At 44.7% G+C, this 18,066-nt stretch overlaps 1 protein-coding gene across 1 annotated transcript in view; it reads left to right on the top strand.

Annotated features, from left to right (window-relative positions):
* DNAAF9 (dynein axonemal assembly factor 9) overlaps nt 1–18,066 on the top strand; it is a 101,838-nt gene that overhangs the window by 16,921 nt on the left and 66,851 nt on the right. Inside the window, exons 7-8 of the mRNA XM_040981758.1 lie at nt 6,012–6,089; nt 14,879–14,977. Of these exons, the coding sequence (XP_040837692.1) occupies nt 6,012–6,089; nt 14,879–14,977 (177 nt within the window). The remainder of the gene's footprint in view (nt 1–6,011; nt 6,090–14,878; nt 14,978–18,066) is intronic.

Below are 18,066 nucleotides of genomic sequence, written 5' to 3'. Positions count from 1 at the left end.
AGCTGAATGTTACTCCTAGAGCCAGTTAGAAAATTTGAAAGCAATTGCTGGAGCCAGTGCTGCAGGCAGTTTCCTTCCACCTTTGCATAACCAGAGCCCCTGGTGACTTTTTTCTGCCTTTGTGGAGCTGGAGCCATCAGCAGCTTTGCTGTCTTGCATGAGCTCTGGGGTCTGGAGATTCATGCTGGGGCCTGTCAGAATGGGCCTGAGATCACCACGTATTGCAGTCCCAAGGTGGAGGGGGAAGGCAAGGTAAGACCTCAGGCTAGTGCAGTGTGACTGTGGGCCATGCCTGGGGTCTCACACATGCCCTTGTGTCCCAGATGAATGGAGAAGTGAGGTCCCAGAGCTGTACGCATGCCAGAGGACCAGGTCTGGAAACCTGTCTACAATCCTGAGTCCTCTGGTAGACAGGCAGAGCTCCAGGTCAGCATACAACCCCACCAGAATACTGGACTTGGGAAGACAAGGCTGGGGAACCCATGTCCTCCCGGGCACAGGGACTATGGATTGCTCATGGAAGAGGGTATGGGGATGTGAGGGAGGACTGCTGAGAGGGTATGTTGCAGATAGGAATGACTTCTGGGGGATTTTCACTAGCAAGGCCACTGGAAGGGGGCTGAGACTGAGCAGTTCAGAGAAGGTAAGCCAGGGGACCTTTCTGGGCCGGACTGATATATTCACCCATGTGGACAACCTGAGTTCCACTAGTTAACATCAACCACTGCTTATTACCACATGGGAGACCTGCGTTAGGCTAGTTAGGATCGACCGCCACTGACCGCCTCGCACCGGTACACACAAAAGCTAGGTCTGGGGGCCTACCTGGCAGGGCTAAATCACAGTACCCAGCAGTGAGTGTTGAGAAAGGGGATGGATAATGTTAGGTGGGGCCATGACACTAACCAAAGCACAAGAGGACCAGGTCTGGGGGCAGACCCCAGTGGTGGGGGGACATATGGGCCTCCCTATGGAACTGTCATTTTTGCTGGTTCGCTTAAGAGATGTGGGTGGTGATGGGCTGAGCTAGGCATGACAATGGGACTCACCAACCCTTGAAACAGGCTGATCCAGGCTGTAGCACCTGCAGGTGTACCCAAGAATAGGTTGTGGGCCACAACATCCACCAGCCCATACAAAGACCAGGATGGAGGGAGCAGACTATGCCAAGTAAGGACCTACCACCCACCGGCACATGTGAAATCTGGGTCTGGGAGTTGGCCTGGTGGGGGTACTTGAGAAACTTCCCTGGTGGGCTGTATCTCCCGCTGGTGAACATGTGTTTCAGGCCCGGATGTTGGTTAAACTGGATAAAGTAGCTCCACCTGTCAGCAAGTATGTGGGTTGGTTCTGGATAGGGTGGACCAGTCAGGGCTAGGCTGCTGCACCCACCAGTGAGAGTTGGAACTGGGGGCAGTCTGGGACAGGTCAGGCTGCATCATCCAATGGCAAAGGCCCAGGCGAGGGATGGGCTATGCCAAGCTTGGTCACACCAACCATCAGCACGTGCAAGATCTGTGGCTGGGAACAGACCTGGTTGGGGAGCTAAGAGGATGCCTGGCTAGGTTGTGGTTCCCACTGGTGAGTGTGAAAGCTGAAAGGTGGCAGCCATCTGGGCTAGACATGACTACAGTGTGCCTCAGCATGGGTGTGGACTGGATCTAGAGTGTGCCAGACTGGACTGGACTCCAGCACCCATTGGTGCTTGCAAGAACCAGAGAAGGTGTAGGAAAGGATGGGCTAGGTCTCAGTTTCCACTGAACCACATGAGAGCTGTGTTTCGGTGTGGACCAGGTGTAGTGGAGCTATAACACCTACCAATAAGAACCAGAGTGGCTGTGGGCCAGTTAGGCAAGGCCACTGTTCCTACCAGGATAGGAGGTGGACTAAATCAAGCTGGGCCAAAGACCCACGGTGTGTGTGAGATCTGCTACTCAGATGAGACCTGATAGAAAAGCTTGGGGAACTCCTGTCAGGACACAGTTTCTGCAGATGAGCAAAACCAAGACTGGGAGCAGCCCAGGCCAGATTATGGGAACTGCTGGCATATATTTGAGTCAGGTGTGGGGGCGGCCCAGGCTGGGCCAGTTCATAACTCCCACAGGCAGATCTGAGAACCAGGATGGTCAGAGCTATAACACCTGTTGGCCTGTATGTGAACTGAGTTAGGGGGAGATCCAGGCTGTGCTAACAGACCTATGCACTGGTACATACATGGACCAGAGTAAGACAAAGCTGGTTGAGTTTTTGCCACAAGCATTAGCTGGCAAGTGCTGGAACTTGGGGGACAAATCCTGTGAAGCTAGACTGCAGAACCAGCTGGAAAGTGCAAGATCCAGGAGTGGGAGTGGGCCAAGTAGGGAAACTAGGCACCTTTCTGATGGGTTGCAATTCCTACTGGTGAACATGAGAACCAGGGCTGGGGTCAGCTTGGCTAGACAGGTGGTGCCACCCACTGGCATGAGTGTAGACTGGATGTGGGGTCAGTTAGGTTGAACTAGGTTCCAATGTCCTTAAGAGTCAGGTGCAGATACTGGAAGAAGAAAAAGAAAATTAGGAAACAGTCTTGTCACCCACTTTCCCGTAATCCTCAATCTTTCCCACCCTAATCAACTATGTAAACATCATGAAAAAGTAATTTTTTTAAAAAAGTAATTGCTGTTTAGGGTTGGTTCCCAACTATGTAAACATCATTAAAAAAAAATTGCTGTTAGGAGCTGGTCCACTTGGTTATTTAGTTCTTTTCTATCCTCTCACTCTCCTTTCTCCATTCTGAGTTAGCTATCCTTTCTACTGTACCCTAGGCTGACTTCCTCATACAGTTTATACCATTCAGTTATTATAGATCCATCATTTCTGTGCCTCTTCACCCTCCCTTCGACCCATGGCCTAGATCTATAAGATCCTTATATACAAAAACAGCCTCATTGGTCCCAGTGTAATAGTGCAGCAGCTAAAGTCCTTGCCTTAAACGTACCAGGATCCCATATGGGTGCTGGTTTTAATCCCGGCAGCCCCACTTCCCATCCTGCTCCCTGCCTGTGGCCTGGGAAAGCAGTTGTGGACAGCCCAAAGCTTTGGGCCCCTGCATCCAAATGGAGCAAGCTCCTGGCTCCTGGCTTTGGATTCGCTCAGCTCCAGCCATTGCGGCTGCTTGGGGAGTGAAGCATTAGATGGAAGATCTTCCTCTCTGTCTCTCCTCCTCTCTGTATATCCGCCTTTCCAATAAAAAAAAAATAAATCTTTTAAAAAAAGTATAAATAAACAGCCTCATTGTTGTTTTATAACCTCAGATGGTCATGTAACTTGAGAACTGCCAGGAGAGATGAAAGAGTACAGAATTTTATGTAGGTACCATACACTAAGGGAACAATAAGGTTAACTTTTGTGATAAGAAGTATCTGGTGGGCCCTGTGCGATAGCATAGCAGTTAAAGTCCTCGCCTTGAACATGCTGGGATCCCATATGGGTGCCGGTTCTAATCCCAGTGGCTCTGCTTCCCATCCAGCTCCCTGCTTGTGGCCTGGGAAAGGAGTTGAGGATGGCCTCGGTCTTGGGACCTGCACCCGCATGGGAGACCCAGGGGAGGCACCTGTCTTTGGATTGGCTCAGTTCTGGCCTTTACGGCTGCTTGGAGAGTGGACTGTTGGACGGAGGATCTTCCCCTCTCTCTCCTCTCTGTATATCTGCCTTTCCAATAAAAATAAATAAATCTCTTTTTTTTAAGTGTTTTCTCTTTTTTTAAAAAAATAAGTTTTATTTTTGTGTTGAGAAGGTTGCATGCCCATGTGGACCACTGATTAGGGTGGGGAGGGTTGAGTAATGGGAAAAAGTAGATGAGACAATTATTTCCAATCTCCTTTTCTCTTCCTGTATCAGGGGAAAGTGGGGAGAGAAAGGAAGAAGACAGTTCCTAGCAGTCCAACCACATCAGTATTTGGGGATCGGGATTGGATTAACTTTTGATAGTTATGACATTTTGTTGATTTCATTGCTCCAAGATTGAGGAAATCCTTTCAAGGTCCTTTGACTGACATAGTCCACTTAAGAGTCTCCACTTGCCTAGATACTCTCTGTCAAAGCCTGGCTGGGAGAGCCGTCTAAGAGCAGAGTGTTCTGCTCTCTGTGGTACTAGACATCCTCTGTAAGCTTCAGCCAACTGGCCCCATGTGCATATGGGCATGCTGTCCACTGCACAGGCTTCAACAATAAGGAAACCCAGTGCTGACTCATGCATATCACACAGTCAGACCACCGATTCTGATTTTTCCCATGGATGGAGTTCTGAGTCCAGTGGTCCAGTTGGATGGTCCCCATAGAAACCTCACAGGAAGTGACCTCAGACTTGACTCCTGTGTGTGCCAGCCAGTGCAGGGTCCAGCTCAGTTTGTCACTGACATTAGCCTATATATGCACATGTGGTTGCAGTCACCTGGTGACTTCTGTCCCCTGCCCCATCTCATATGCAAACCTATGGATGCTGTAGCCCAACCTAACCCTTCCTACCACACAGTCAGCCCTCACGCACAGCAGTAGGAGCTGTAGCCTACTTGGAGTAACTCCCAGTCACCCCCACCGGGCCGCCACCAGCCCTGGTTCCTGTGCATGCCAGTGTGAGCTGCAGACTAGTTCATTCCATCCGCATCCTATTCAACTCTTATATACATTGATGAGTGCTGCAGTCTGCCTCAACCTGACAAGCCCTACTTTCCAGCCCATACTCATGTGATGGGTGTCACTGCCTGTCCAGTCAGGCTCACCCATATCCCTAACTCCTCTGGTCACCTGTGGGAGCTGTAGCCCATCAGAGAGGTACCCACAATTTCCATACTAAGCCTACTTCCAGCCCTGGATCTCTCACTTTCCAGGTGGTTCTGTGGTCTAGCGTGACGAGTTGTCCCCAGCCCTCCAGTCCCAGCATCTGCTAGCTGATGGTGTGGCAAAGCTTGACAAGCCCCTGGCTCATGCATGCATCAGTAAATATGATCACTTATCCCAGCCTGACTCTACCCCTAACCCAGCTCACATGCAGTTCCAGCTCATGCTGTTAGGTGCTACAGATTAGCCCAGCCTGGACTGCTCCCAGTCCCAACCCTAATGTGAACTGGCTGGTGATGCCACCCAGCCCGACCTGTGCTGCACCCCGTCCTGTTTCCCAGATCTGCCAGTGATTGTTATAAACTGGCCTAGCCTGGCCCACCACCCAGACCTGGCTGGCATGTATGCATATCTAGCAGATGAAGTTGAACAGGTAGAAAACATTCGTGATTTATTATGATGATTCAAGTATAAAAAGTAAAACTGCTGGTAATTCTAAAGAAAACAAAAATAAAGCTGCAAATTGAAATGTAGTGTATAGTTAATCTATAGTAAGTGATATGTACATGGTTTCAGTATTTTAAGCAGTAGTTGTTATTGTAGGTCAAAAAGTCAAGTTGCAAATTTTAAATGATGTATGTGTGTGGAGAGAAAAACCTTGGGATATTGATGAGTGCAGACAAGTTTCCTTGTCAAATGTCATAATTCCTAAATTTGTGATTAAGGAATAGTGGTAGAAACTTGTTACATCAAAACATAGAGGCAAATACCGAAAACAATATATCTAAAGCATTCTAAGTGTTTGCATCAAAATAAGACTAATTGGAGTTTATAAAAGGTTGGAATAGGGGATTAAAATGTGTTATTATGAGCATTTTTTATTAACATGGATAATGTTAATAAACATTAACATTAACATGACTAGAATTTTTTTAAACAAAGCCAAAATATAGAATATGTGTGTGCATATGTATGTTTGTATGTATAAAAATATGTGTGTGCAAACAAAGATAAAGGGTGTACCAGAGGGTTCTGAAATAATAGTTTCCTTGGATGGGAAAGCATATAAGAGTATGTATAGGTTCCAGTATAATTGATGAAAAATTAATTTAGTCTGACTATGCTATCTTTATACAAAATTATTTCTGAACATCAGAAAATAATTGTGATTGTCCTGATTTGCCCTTCTGCAGTTACAAGATGTGAGTTTAAATCTCTGGAATGTCTACAGCAAGATGGATCCTGTGTCTCTGGAAACTTTGCTTTCAGAAGTAAGGAGCCAAATATCATTCAGCTTCGGAGCGGTCTAACCAACTCCATCCCCGAGATGGAATATTTACTCTGATGGCATGCACAGTGTATTTTAGCTTGCTTCAGAGTAGTTTCTGTTGTCATGTACCTGTAGCTAGTGTGGAGGTGGGGAGAGTCCTGAGAGGTGAGACTATCTCCTCCACCCTGAGGAACCACACATGAGGCAGACCCACAACCTCCTGCATGATGGTGAGTGCTGGATTTCAGTATAACAGGGCAGAGGTTGTCTGTGTCGATATTGCTCTTGAACATGCAAAGGTAAGAAGATGGAGCATGGTTTAAAAGAATCAAGGACTGAAGCAAGGAGGCAAGCCTACTCAGTAGAAGGCTTGGAAACAAGTGGGTCTTGGCTGTCTGGTGGACCCTGTTGGAGCTTGGTACTGTAGAACTCCAGCTGCTCGAATGGTCCTGAGGCGAAGCGAGTGTCTATGGTCCAAAGGACATTCATTTACAGATACTTAATCAAGTTGCTGTGTGTCTTTGTGCCAAGGAAACTATCTACAAAAAGATGTTTTAAATTTTTATTAATTTGTTTGAGAGGCAATGTGAGTAAAAGAGAAGCAAAAAGCTTATATCTGCTGCTTTACCCTCTGGAGTCCTGCAGTAGCCTGCATTGGTCTGGTCTAGGCTGACGTGTGATAGAAAGCAGGCTCTTCGGGATCTCTTATTGAGGTATCTCCACTTTTACTGCTTTTTAGCATTATATCCTCAGGTCCATCATTGCTTGGTGTTTTAGTTTCCTTGGCTGTAATGTAGGCCTAAGAAGTATACCAGAGCATTAGATTATAAAGAACATTCATGGGACTGGCACTGTGCCATAGCAGATAAAGCTACTGCCTACAGTGCCAACATCAACAGTATGGGTGCTGGAGGGTGCTGGTTGAGTCCTAGCTGTTCCACTCCTGATCCAGTTCGCTGATAATGTGTCTGGGAAAGCAGCAAAGGATGACCCTTGGGCCCCTGCATCCACATGGGAGACATTGAAAGAAGCTCCTGGTTCTTGGGTTTGGACTAATCTGTCTCTGACTATTGTGGCCGTTTGAGGAGTGAACCAGCAGGTCGACAATCTCTATTTCCAACTTTAATTTTCAAATAAATAAAAACATGATTTTTAAAAATATTTATTTGTTTTTATTGGAAAGTCAGATTTACAATAAAAAAAAAGAAGAAGAAGAAAAAGCTTCCATCTGCTCTTTCACTCCCCAAGTGGCTGAAATGGTTGTAGCTGAACTGAGCTGAAGCCAAGAGCCAGGAGCATCTTTTGGGTCTTCTACATGGGTATACAGTCCCAGGATGGCTTTGGGCCATCCTCTACTGCTTTCACAGGCTGCAAGCAAAGGACTAGATGGGAAATGGAGCAGCTGTGACATGAACCAGCTCCCATATGGGAACCCAGCACATGCAATGTGAGAATTTTAGCCACTAGGCTACCATGTGATGCCCTAAAAATAATAATTAAAAAAAAAAAGACCAGTAGGGGAGGGCGTTGAAATGCAGCAGTTTGAATGACCATTTGGGATGCAGCATCCCATATGGAAATACTTGAGTTTCAGTTCTACTTCCACTTTTAGCTCAGCTTCCTGCAAAGGCCACATTGCGGGATAGCAGACAATGGCTCAAATACTTAGATTCCTGTTACACATATAGGATACCTACACTGGCCCAGCGGCGTGGCCTAGTGGCTAAAGTCCTCGCCTTGAACGCACCGGGATCCCACATGGGCGCTGGTTCTAATCCCGGCAGCTTCACTTGCCATCCAGCTCCCTGCTTGTGGCCTGGGAAAGCGGTCGAGGACGACCCAAAGCTTTGGGACCCTGCACCCATGTGGGAGGCCTGGAAGAAGTTCCTGGATCCTGGCTTCAGATTGGCATAGCATCGGCCTTTGCTCTCAATTGGGGAGTGAATCACATCGGATGGAAGATCTTTCTCTCTGTCTCTCCTCCTCTCTGTATATCTGACTTTCCAATAAATAAATAAATCTTTAAAAAAAAAAAAAAAAAGATACCTACATGAAGTTTCTGGGTCCTGGCTTGGCCCCAACCAGCCCTGGCTGATTAGGGCATTTGGGGAGTGAGTCAGCAGAAGGAAGATCTGTGTCTTGCCTTGCCTTTCAAACAAAAAAACATTTTAATATATAAAAGAACATTTCAAATGTAGTGCTAGTTATTTTTAGTTTAATAATTCATTACATTTTCTTATCCTGGAGCTAAAAGAAATATCTAACAATACTACCTTTTTCTCCAGTTGGTACTAGCATATCTACCTCCTTCAAGAATATTTTTAGGAGCAAAATACCTCTATTTTATGTGCAATTCCAAAGCATACAGTGTTGTTGTTACTAAACTAGAAGATAGGTAAAGAATGGCTGTACTCAAGTGCAAACTGTGCTTCTTGTCCTAGACCCAAATTAGGATGGGTATCTCTAGGCCTGCCATTAATTAAAATGTAGACACACCTTCTGAGTCTGTTTCTAAATAAACTACAAAGGGTACTCTGCACTGATAACTGTATTGGTTCCTGCTGTGTTTAGTGGAGCATTCTGGTGTAGCTAAAAGGATAGAACAAGGCCAAGTAGGCCAGGCCAGGATGCACATGAGTAGGCAACCTCAGGCATGGCTTCCCTGAGGCCAGTGATGGATGTCTGAGAGGTAGTAGATAAATATCAGGACAAGAGGGGAAGGCTTAGGTGCTTTGACAGCCAACCTCCAGCTGGCCTACAGGACAGGCAGAGAAATGGGCAAACTTGAGAGATACCTGTGTGCAAAGCCCGGTAACTTCACTCCATCATCATTTCATTGAATTCCTATAATAGCTCTGTGGTAGACCATAGTCACCTCAGTTGTCCATTTTGGACACTTGAGGCTCAGGGATGTGAAGTCCCAGACCTCTTCAGATCTCCCATGTGGGTGCAGAATCCCAAGGCTTTGAGCCATTCTTCACTGCTTTCCTAGACCACAAGCTGAAAGCTGGATGAGAAGTGAAGCAGCCAGAACATGTACTGCTGCCCATATGGAATCCCAGCACTTTCAGGTGGAGAATTAGCCAATTGAGCCATCTTGCTAGCCCCCAAGATGTGAAGTTCTTGCAAAGGTAACATAACCAGTAAGAGGCAGAACAGAGATTCCAACACAGATCTTTCGAAATTGAGACACACCTTCGATGCTGGGATATGATGGCTGCTAGCTTGAGATGGAGACTGCCTGTGGGTCTGTGGTCAGAGGATTGAGAAGTAAGAATTATAACTTCTCTCCAGAGCCCAGAAGGACATGTGGGAGTCATCCTTGCCCAAGTGGAAAGACTGGGACCCAGGATCAGAGGCACTGATTAGGTCTGGTAGCTGTGGGTCAGGACCCAAACCTGAAGGACCTGTTTTCTTTGTCAAGATCCAGAGGTGATATGGCAAGGCTGCCTGACTCAGGCCACTGCAAATTAGGAGTTACAAGTGGGTGCATATTTGTACACATGAAATGCATGGGTAAAAGCAGAATCAGAGAACATTTCCCAACATGTTAACAAAGATTTTATTCATATTTTTTGAGTTTTCGCTAATGAATAAATGTACTTATGCATTATGCATTTTTTATTTTAAAAATATGGTTATTTGAAAGAAAGAAATGCCATCCCCTGTTTCACTCCCCAGATGGCCACAATAGCCAAGTCTGGTCCTGGTTAAAGCCAGGAACCAGTATTCCATCCAGTTCTTCTTGTGGATGTCAGGAGTCCAAGTATTTGGGCCATGGCCTGCTTTCCCAAGTGTGTTAGCAAGAAGCTGCACTGAAAGTCGAGTAACTGGGACTTTGACTTGAACTCTGATATGGGATGCCAGTGTCATAACTAGCAGCTTCACCTGCTCTACTACTCCCTGCATGAACTTTCAAAGATGTGTTATTATTAAAAAAAAAAAATCAGAAACCACATCAGACTAGGTAAAACCTAAGGAATAATTTTTAAAGCAAAGCAACAGAATCTCACTAGCTACCCTAGAAGCAATCTAAGTGTTTTCTGCCAAACCCATCATCACCCGCCTTCCCTCCCACTGGAATAGCCTGAATTCTGTACTAATTACCTCCTGACTTTGAAGTTTTATCAGCTAGTTATGCTTCCATAACCACATCGTTTAGCTTTGCCTGCCTGTATGTATGGGTGACTATTTTAGGTTGGTCATATAACGGTAAAGTTCATGCATGAAAAACATTTGACTTTCTGTTTTTACTTACTAGTTTTAAAAATAAGATTAGTTTCTAACCATTTTCTAGAAGTAACTAGTTTAATATGCACATTTACATAAATATGTGAGCTTCTAGATTTAAACAAGTTTTATATGTTTAATCCATTGCAGTTATCTTACTAATGTTCAAATTATCTCATGTCTGGGGAGTAAGCAACCTTTAATTCACAAAATTTTATTTATATATATATAATTTTTCCCCCCTTTCAGGAAGCAGCAGAGCCACAGGTTTAACCCATACTCCCTGAAGTAAGGTGCTGCCGTTTGGGGTGCACGCACTGTTGCAGAGCATCTTCCGGTCACCAGCCACTAGGCAACCTGGGACTGGAATGGGCAGCTCTGTAGCTTCACTCTCCCTCCTGCTTCCAAAGCTGGCACTGGTCACTGTCCAGACATGATACTTTTTAAGCTTTATTTATTTTACTTGCAAGTTAAAAGTTAGAGGGGGAGGAAAGAGACCTTCCATCCAGTTGTTCACTCCCTAAATGGCTGCAATGATAGAGCTGGGCAGTTCAAAGCTGGGAGCCAGGAGCTTCTTCCCAATCTCCCACATGGGTGCAGGGGCCCAAGGCCTTGGGCCATCCTCTGCTGCATTCTTAGGCTACAAGCAGGGAACAGGATAGGAAGTGGGATGCTGTTGCCACAGGCAGATGATTAGCCTCCATGGTCTCTCACACATACTTTTAACACAATGCTAATAGTCCCTATCAGGTATTTTGATAAGATCATTTCCTTGGCAACTACTATGATAAGATATTCTAAGTTTATCTATGCATGTCCCTTGCTAGACTTGTTTGGTCATCTGTTCTTGATCCTTTAGCAGACAGAGTTAGGAAATTCTTCCCATACCACAGGTGAGTGTGTGTATATGTATACAAAGTTATCTGTTACTTAACAACAGGGATATGTTCTGAAAAATGCATTGTTGGGCATTTTTGTGTTTGTGTGAATATCATAGAATATACCTATACAAACCTGTATAGTAAGCATACTATATACCTAGACTATATAGTATATGTAATTGTACATACTATCCATGACTGGCTGAAGTGTTGTAATGCAGCACTTAATTGTATATAGGTATATAAGGAAGCTTCAAAGAGTTTGTGGAAAATGGAATTAGAAGATAAATTTGGGGGGAAGGTATTTGATGCAGCAGTTAAAATACTGCTTGGGAGGGCTAGTGCAGTGGCTCAAATGGCTAATTCTCCACCTGCAGACTCCAGCATCCCATATTGGTTTTGGTTTGTGTCCCTGCTGCTCCACTTCTGATCCAGCTCCCTATTTATGGCTTGGGAGAGCAATACAAAATGGCCCAAAATCTTAGAATCCTCCATCCACATGGGAGCCCTGGTAGAAACTCCTGGCTTCAGATTGGCTCAGCTGTGCCAATTATGGCCATTTAGAGAGTGAACCAACTGCCATTTGGGGTTTGAGCCATTTGGGAAGTGAAACAGTGATGGAATATCTTTCTCTTCCTGTATCTCCTCGTCTCTGTAAATCTGCCTTTCCAATAAAAATAAGTAAGTCTAAAAAATAAAATAATGATAATACATAAAATACTTCTTGGGATACCTGCATCCCAAGCAGCTCAAGTCCAGGCTCCACTTCTGATTCTCCTTCCTGCTAAAACACCCTGGGAGACACAGCAGCGGTTCAGGTTATTGAGTTCCTGCTGCCCACATCGGAGACGCAGATGAAGTTCCAGATTCCTGCCTTTGGCCTGGCACAGTCCTGGCTATTGTAGGTATTTCTGGAATGGATCAGAGGATGGAAGATCTCTGCTTTTGCCTTCTGCTTTTCACAGTTTTAAAAAAAGAGAGAAGTCTATTTTGTTATAAAAAAACATTTGAAATTATGTAATTTTAAAATTTTATACATTTTCATGAAATTTTTGAAAACTGTTCATGGGTAAGGATTTTCAAAATTGTAACAAAATCAACATTTTCTTTAAAAGTTTTTTTGTAAAGCAGAATAATGGAAAAAGGGAGAGACCAAGAAAATGATTTTCTATCCTTTATTCACTCTGTAAAGGGCCACATAGCTGGGATCTCCATCTGTTTATTCCACGTGAGTGTCAGGGGCCCATGTTCTTGGGCCATTGTCTACTGTTTTCCATGCACAGTAGCAGGACCGAGTCCGAGGTACTCAGATACAGGATACAGCATCCCAGGTGGTAGTATAACAACACCCACAAAAACTTTCTTTTCTTTTTAAATTTTATTTTTATTGAAAAAGCAGATTTACAGACAGAAAAGACACATCTCTCCACTGGTTCGCTCCCCAAGTGGCTGCAACAGCCAAAGCTGAGCTGATCAGGAGCCAGGAACTTCTTCCAGGTCTCCCACGCAGGTGTAGGGTCCTAAGGCTTTGTGCCATCCTTGACTGCTCTCCCAGGCCACAAGTAGGGAGATGGATGGAAATAGACAGGGACATAAACCAGTGTGCATATGGGATCCCGGCATGTGCAAGGTGAGGCTTTAGCCACTGAACCGTCATGCTGGGCCCTTCTTTTTTTCTTTTCAAGATTTTTTTTTTATTTGAAAATCAGAGTTAGAAATATCTTCCTCTTACTGCTTAACTTCCCAAATGCCTTACTAGCCAGAGCTAGGCTAGGCTGAAGCCTAAACCTCCACCAGGGCTCCCACACTAGTGGTAGGGCCCAGCCACTGTGCCATCTTCTGCTGCTTTCCCAGGTGCATTAACAGAATCAGAAATGTAGGAGCCAGGATTCATATGGAAGCTGACATCGTAGGTCACAGCTTAACCTTTGTACCACAATGCCAGTCTCTCTTTGTTAAAACATTTTACTTATTTCAATATTATTTGAAAAGCAGAAAGATGGAGATCTTCTGTGTCTGGTTCACTCATCAAATGCCTACAACAGAAAAGGCTCAGCAAGACCAAAGCCTCAGACTTAATCTCAATCTCCTGCATGGGTGGCAGAGACACAAGATGCCACCTCCAAGAGTGTATAATAGCAGGAAGCTGGAGCAGAAGCAGAGCAGATGGAACTTCAGGCGGGCACTCTGATATGGAATGGTGGTTGCTAAACTGCTGTGCCAAATGCTCACCCCAATATAAACTTGAAATTCCATCTTCCATGAACTTTTGAGGAACTGTGTGTGTGTGTGTGTTTAAGAACACACACATATATATATGATTTGTTTTATCCCCCATTATATGTAAACATATTCAGGAAGCAATATTAATTCTGTGTGTGACATAACTACTGAAAAATTTATGTTTTGTATATATTAATATGCATATATACATATGCATAAATGATAAGCATGTGTATATAGATACATGTGCACACACCTATCTGTAGCTTGGTAGGTAGATAATCTGAGCAGCAAGCAGAGAAAGCATTGGTGGGGATGTTGTTTATACCAAATATTCCCGAAGTGGCCTGCTGTACTTTATACCTATATGCAGAAGTCACATCAGCCTAGAGCCAGAAGTAAAGAATAGTGCTTACAGACCTGAGTACTTGCACATTCCTGAATGACAAAGAAGGATAGAGATATGGGTTTGGTGCTGCAACCACAATGCCTGCTCTGAGTAGGGCCTTAGGCTGGGGACACATCACAGACACTGAGGAGTTGGACAGTGAAGATAGCTTTCAAATTTGAGTACAGATTATTGGTATCTTCACAATAAGGACAGAAAGATTACTTGAGAAGTATCCTTTTTTTTTTAAGATTTGTTTTATTTTTATTGGAAAGGTGAATATACAGAGAGGAGGAAAGACAGAAAGATCTTCCATCCGATGATTCACTCCCCAAGTAACTGCAACAGCCAGTGCTATGCCAATCCAAAGCCAGGAGCCAGGAACTTCTTCCGGGTCTCCCACGCGGGTGCAGGGTCCCAAAGGCTTTGGGCCGTGCTCGACTGCCTTCCCAGGCCACAAGCAGGGAGCTGGAAGGGAAGTGGAGCTGCCGGGATTAGAACGGGTGCCCATGTGGGATCCCGGGCGTTCAAGGTGAGGACTTTAGCCAGTAGGCCACGCCACCGGGCCCACATGAGAAGTATCTTAAGAGCAATTAAGTCATAGCTGGTGTTTTTAAAGCTACCAGTACCTTAAAAGCCAACAACAGAAAGTGACATATGAGCTGGGAATGGGAAGCAGTTCAGAGAAGAGACTGAAAAACTGCTGGGGAGAGGTAGGTTACCTGCAAGTGCAGTGGCCTTGTTGAGTGTCTCTCAGGATTCATTCCTCACCTACACATACTGTGGCGTTATCCATAGATGTTCCTAGGCAGTAATTCAATACACCTAAGACCACAAAGCTCGCCGCCAAGCAGCCAGCAGGTGAAGCCGGGCTTCTTGTTGCTCTGGCCACTCACAAGCCCAGGAAAGATTCAGATACCCACACCTCTGAGCAGACTTACCTGGACTCCTGTTGTTACCTTTAAAGGCAAAATAGATTCATGATCTGGTGTCTTTGTTCATCATAGTTTTGTGATTCTGATTTTTTTTTGTGCGACCAGACTCACTGTTTTTCTTGTTTGTTCCTAGGACCTGGTAGCTTTTGAACATCAATGGACTAGCTTCTTCGCTAACTTCGACACAGAAATTCCTTTCCTGTTAGAGCTTTCAGAATCTCAGGCTGGCGAGGTATGTAATGTTATGAAAGGGAAGAGAAAAAAGTTGATCCATTAGTTATATATTTACTTAAAAGTCTTTCAAAGCACAACCCTATCTATCGTAAGTTAGCATTTGCTTAAGCTGCACTACAAGAGATCCCCTGGCCTTCTCACTCCCCATGTTTTTCTCAGCTGGGTATTCCCTGCAGTGTAGCAGTGCCTCTGTGAGCCAGGGATTCTGCAGGGTACTAGTTTATAAGCCCGGGACTGGCTCTCCAAAGGTAAATAATAATATTTGTCTGTTGGAGCCCGGGATATGAATGCCAGACTGTTGTGCAAGCAAACAACAGTCAGCATTAGCAGTGCAGGCGGACACGCCGTCTTAGTAACAGGTGGAGAACTGTGGCACAGATGAGTCCCCAGCTGCTCATGGGAGGAATGAGACGAATTTGCACTGTTTAGTCCCCGGTTGTCCTCTCGACCACCGTGTCCCGGTGTTAGCCCCTCTGCCTAACCCTTGGAAGCTGCGTATGAGCATGTAGATGTTATACACATCCCCATATATTGCTATTTTTTTTTTACACGCAACTTTTGGAAGATTTAAACAATGAAAAAATCTTACATACTCATGTTGGCCAATGTAGCTTCTCTCTCAGTGTTCTTCAATCCCTTGTGTAGACACAGCCTTCCACTTGGTAGTGGTCTCCCCAAAGGATGTTTCTTAATATATTTATAAAATGTTTAAAAGTTTTTTTAACATTTATTTTTTTTCAAAGATTTATTTATTTATTTTATTAGAAAGGCAGATAAACAGAGATGAAAGACAGAGAGGAAGACCTTCCGTCCAGTGATTCACTCACCACACGGGTGCAGGGTCCCAAGGCTTTGGGCCATCCTCGACTGCTTTCCCAGGCCTCAAGCAGGGAGCTGGATGGGAGGCGGGACTGCCGGGATTAAAACCAGCGCCCATATGGGGTCCTAGCACATTCAAGCGAGGACTTTAACTGCTACACTATCGCACTAGGCCCTTAACATTTATTTTTATTGCAAAGTTAGATATACAGAGAGGAGGAGAGACAGAGAGGAAAATCTTCTGTCTAATGGTTTACTTCCCAAGTGAGCGCAACGGCTGGAGCTGAGCCAATCCAAAGCCAGGAGCCAGGAGCCAGGAGCTCTTCCAGGTCTCCCACACGTGTATGCAGGGTCCCAAGGCTTTGAGCCATCCTCTAATGCTTATCAGGCCACAAGCGGGGAGCTGGATGGGAAGTGGGGCTACCAGGATTAGAACCAGCGCCCATATGGAATCCTGGCACATTTAAGGTGAGGACTTTAGCCACTAGGCCATGGCACCGGGCCCTTAATATTTTTTAATAGTGAGATTTTTCTGGTGATTAGTTCCTTCAGCTTTTGTGTATCTGGAAAAAAACAATCTATTTTGTTGTCCTTTTAAGGATTGGATTTTCAAAATTTTCTCCTTTAAATTTTTACTTATTTTTAAAATTTTATTTGGATGGAGCAAAGGCAAAGACAGATCTTTCATTCCCAACTTAACTCACTAAATGCCGTGTACAACTAGAGCTTGGGCCAGGCTTCAGCCAGGGCAGGAATTTCATCCCGGGGCTGGTGCAGTGGCTTATGCTAATCATCTGCCTGTGGTACCAATATTCCATATATACTCCAGTTCATGTACTGGTTACCTCACTTTCCATCCAGCTCCCTGATTACACCCTGAGAAAACAGTAGAGAATGGCCCAGGGTTTGGGACTCTGCATCCAAGTGGGAGATCTGGAATAAGCTCATGGCTCCTGGCTTCAGATTGGCCCAGCTCCAACCACTGCAGTCATTTTGAGAGTTTACCAGCAGATGGAAAATCTTTCTCTCTGTCTCTCCTCTCTGTAAATCTTTCTTTCAATTAAAAATAAATAAATCATGAAATAGAACAAGAAAAAATAAAAGGAGGTAAAAGAAAGTCTATTCAGATCTGCTCTGTAGGTAGCAGGGCCCCAAGTACTTGGACCATCAACTACCGTCTCCTAGGCACATTACCAGGAAACTGAAGCACAAGTGAAAGATTGGGCCCGGCTTGATAGCCTAGTGGCTGAATCCTTACCTTGTATGTGTCGGGATCCCATATGGGCACTAGTTTGTGTCCCAGCTGCTTCATTTCCCACCCAACTCCCTGCTTGTGGCCTGGGAAAGCGGTCATCCATGGATGGTCCAGACTTGGGACCCTGCACCCGCATAGGAGACATGGAGGAAGCTCTTGGCTTCTGCCTTCAGGCTGGCTTAGCTCTGGCCATTGCGATTACTTCAGTGAATGGAAGTCCTTTTTCCTGTCTTTCCTTCTCTCTGTAGATTTGCTTTTCTAGTCAAAATAAATAAGGCTTTTTAAAAATAAGTAGATAAGTAAAAGAGCTAAAACTGGAAGTTGTAGTCCAGTGTGGCACACAGGGATCTTAATGCTGCATGAATGCCAGTCCCTCATTTTGTTTTTAAATAAAACTTTTTCTTTTAAAAGATTTATTTTTATTAAAGATAGATTTCTAGATGAAATTAGATACAGAGAGAGATCTCCTATCTGTTGGTTCATTCTTAAATTGGCCACATGGCTGGAGCTGGACTGATCCGAAGCCAAGAGATCCTTCCAGGTCTCCCACACAGGTTCAGGCATCTAAACACTTGGGCCATCTTCTGCTTTTGCAAGCATGTTAGCTGGAGAGTTGAGCAGCTAGCACTCAAAGCAGTCCTGTTTGGGCTGCCCGCACCACTAAGTCTGCTATGCCATGGTGCTAGCCCCAGAAAAAAATTGTTTTTAGATAAACAAAAAGACATCTCCAAATGATTAGCAACCTTAGACATAGATGATGATTGGTGTAATTTTCTTTCAGCGGTATAATTTTCTTACAGTGAATTTGTACAGAAACTAGTTTTTCACTTGGTAGCCATTTGTCTTTTTTCTTTGCATTTTTGGAGGGGGGTAGGTATTTGTTTGCCATTGTTGCCAAAGTTCATATTGCCATTCCTCGCATGTAGCTTCCATGTTCTTATATAATGCAAAAAAAAAAAAGTCACACTCAGATTTACATGTAGATTCTGGCCACTCTCCTGAAGCGTGTGTGA

The sequence above is a fragment of the Ochotona curzoniae genome, unplaced genomic scaffold (assembly GCF_017591425.1).
Source record: "Ochotona curzoniae isolate NIBS_2020 unplaced genomic scaffold, NIBS_Ocur_1.0 contig_3520, whole genome shotgun sequence".
Taxonomy (NCBI): Eukaryota; Metazoa; Chordata; class Mammalia; order Lagomorpha; family Ochotonidae; genus Ochotona; species Ochotona curzoniae.
The sequence above is the reverse complement of the archived record's forward strand: the minus strand, read 5'-3'. Positions and strand labels throughout refer to the sequence as shown.